Genomic DNA, 2,204 nt, shown 5'->3' on the forward strand with positions numbered 1-2,204 from the left:
GTGTGTTTGTCACTGCTGCTGCCAGCTTTTAGCTCACAGCCATCCCATCCCCTTCTCCCCACGGGCTGGCCAGGCTGCAGTGTTGATGTGTGGGAAACCAGACCAGGAAATGGAGTCAGCTGAAAGATTTTCACTTTTTAGTTCTGTTCACCACTGACTGCACCAGGGCACCGAGGGCAGGACTGGGGGATGGCAGAACCACGGCGTGGTTTGGGTGGRAAGGGACCTTTGGGGCTCTTTTAGCCACAGGGTGACCCCAGCTGCCCTGAAGGCTGGGAGCCAAGGTCTGAAATCCCAGTTTAGTTAAAGCTGGGCTTTTTGGTGGCAGTTCCTGCCTAAGGATGTCCCAGGATCACAGCACAGCTGCATGGATGGATAACTGCCCCTGTCCCCATGCAATCTGTGCTTCACAGAGTATTTTGGGTTGGGAGTGATGCCTAAAACAAGGCTCACCTGGAACAGAGGCCAGAAAAGTGAAGAGAATAAAGCGGATAAATTTAATCCAGRCCTGCTGGTGCATTGAGGGCAGACAAAGCCTCCTCCTGGGGCTGCACCCAAAATGGACCCCGAGTCAYGAGATCTTCCCCTTTTATCAGTTCTGTCTCATGAACACATCGGGCCCCAATTCCCCAMTGACACCTTCAGSTGATGATGTCACCCACCCCAAAYTGCTCCCCCCAATTCTCTGTTRTTTCCATATTTTGRGGCTCTSAGGCAGYRAAKTGTCCTTGGATTCAGGCTCAGAGAGGAATTGTTTTGTCTAAAGATGTGAGAACAGGAKCTTTAGYGCTGTRCACTGGAGAAGTACAAAAATACAGATACATGGAAATATAGAAACTGAAAATCCTGAGGTATCAGGAGAAGCCCTTGTCCACCTACTGCTGTCCCTTGTGAGGTGAATCCCTGCGGGCTGAGCAGAGCACGAGGTTACCTCATGCTTAACTCTTCAAAAAGATACAAAGAATACACTCCCAGCCCCAAAATCTCCCAGGGTTTTGTGGGATCAAGGCAAGGCAGGGAGTGGGAGATGCTGTGGGGAGTTTTACTGGTGGCACAGTGACAGAGGGCACAGGGGRCAAATCTGGTGTTCCACCAAATCTGAAAATGACAACAAGAACAAGGACAGGCCATGGAAAAACATCATGGGAGAAAGAGGAGTGTGAGGAGATGAAGCAAGGCTGAGTTCTGAGGTTCTTACACGAGGCTTGGTCCCCGTTGGTCTTCAGGGCGATGTCGTTCCTCTCCTGTCTCCCCTTGGTGCCCGAAATCTCTTCCATCTTGTGGATTTCTGACAAGCACAGCTTGGGGTTGTAATGGAAGAAGAGTTTGCCTCGTGCAATGGTCAGGTTGTGTTTGCTCCAGTCCCAGAGCTGGCGAAGGTTCTGGTTGTCCAAGGCATAAAATGAGTAATTCCTGAAAGCAGAAGAATGAAAACATGGTTTGGGAGGGGAAAACTCATTTTGCACTACCCCAGACACCAAAGAAAAATGAATGTAAATTGTTTTTGTTGTAGGGCACAAGCCACGGGTAGGAAAAACATTTAAAAATAACTCAGGAATTGTTTCCTGATACAAATCACCCCACAGAACTGGCACTCCTTGTACTTCAAAGCTCCAAATAAAGCATCTTCTGAGAGAACTCACCCAGCTTCRAGTGTCTCTCCTCTAATCAGGTGGAGTTTCCGAAAAAAAGAAAGAGAAACCAAGGCATAAGAGCGGCGGATTTTTAGGTAACCTGAGATTTCTTCTATCAAGCCAAGGTTTGCTTCCAGCTCAGCTGCTATGTTATCTAGGGAGAGGAAAACATTGGGAAGAGATTGTTGGTATCACACAGAGAAACAAACACCCAAATATTCAATATGAAACAATTATTATTAAATAAACGCTGTATGATAATTCGTGAAAACTTGCAAAAACTAATTAACAAAAAAAAAAAACAAATGCAAGGTTTTGTTTTGTGCTTTTTTCTCTGGGGGTCAGGGTGGTCAGTGAGGGCAGTGCCCCATCCCCAGTGCCACTTTCTCTGGGTTTCAGGGTCAGTGAGGGCACTGCCCCATCCCCAGTGAGTGCCACTTTCTCTGGGGTTCAGGGTGGTCAGTGAGGGCAGGGCCCCATCCCCAGTGCCACTTTCTCTGGGGTTCAGGGTCAGTGAGGGCAGTGTCCCATCCCCAGTGCCACTTTCTCTGGGGTTCAGGGTGGTCAGTG

General features: G+C 48.6%; 1 protein-coding gene across 1 annotated transcript in view; it reads right to left on the bottom strand.

Moving 5' to 3' along the window:
- INSR (insulin receptor) overlaps positions 1-2,204 on the bottom strand; it is a 49,335-nt gene that overhangs the window by 18,956 nt on the left and 28,175 nt on the right. Inside the window, exons 3-4 of the mRNA XM_057386075.1 lie at positions 1,644-1,788; positions 1,199-1,413 (exon numbers count right to left, since the gene is read on the bottom strand). Of these exons, the coding sequence (XP_057242058.1) occupies positions 1,199-1,413; positions 1,644-1,788 (360 nt within the window). The remainder of the gene's footprint in view (positions 1-1,198; positions 1,414-1,643; positions 1,789-2,204) is intronic.

This window comes from Malurus melanocephalus, unplaced genomic scaffold (assembly GCF_030028575.1).
Source record: "Malurus melanocephalus ecotype Western Australia unplaced genomic scaffold, MMel_1.1 scaffold_906, whole genome shotgun sequence".
NCBI lineage: Eukaryota > Metazoa > Chordata > Aves > Passeriformes > Maluridae > Malurus > Malurus melanocephalus.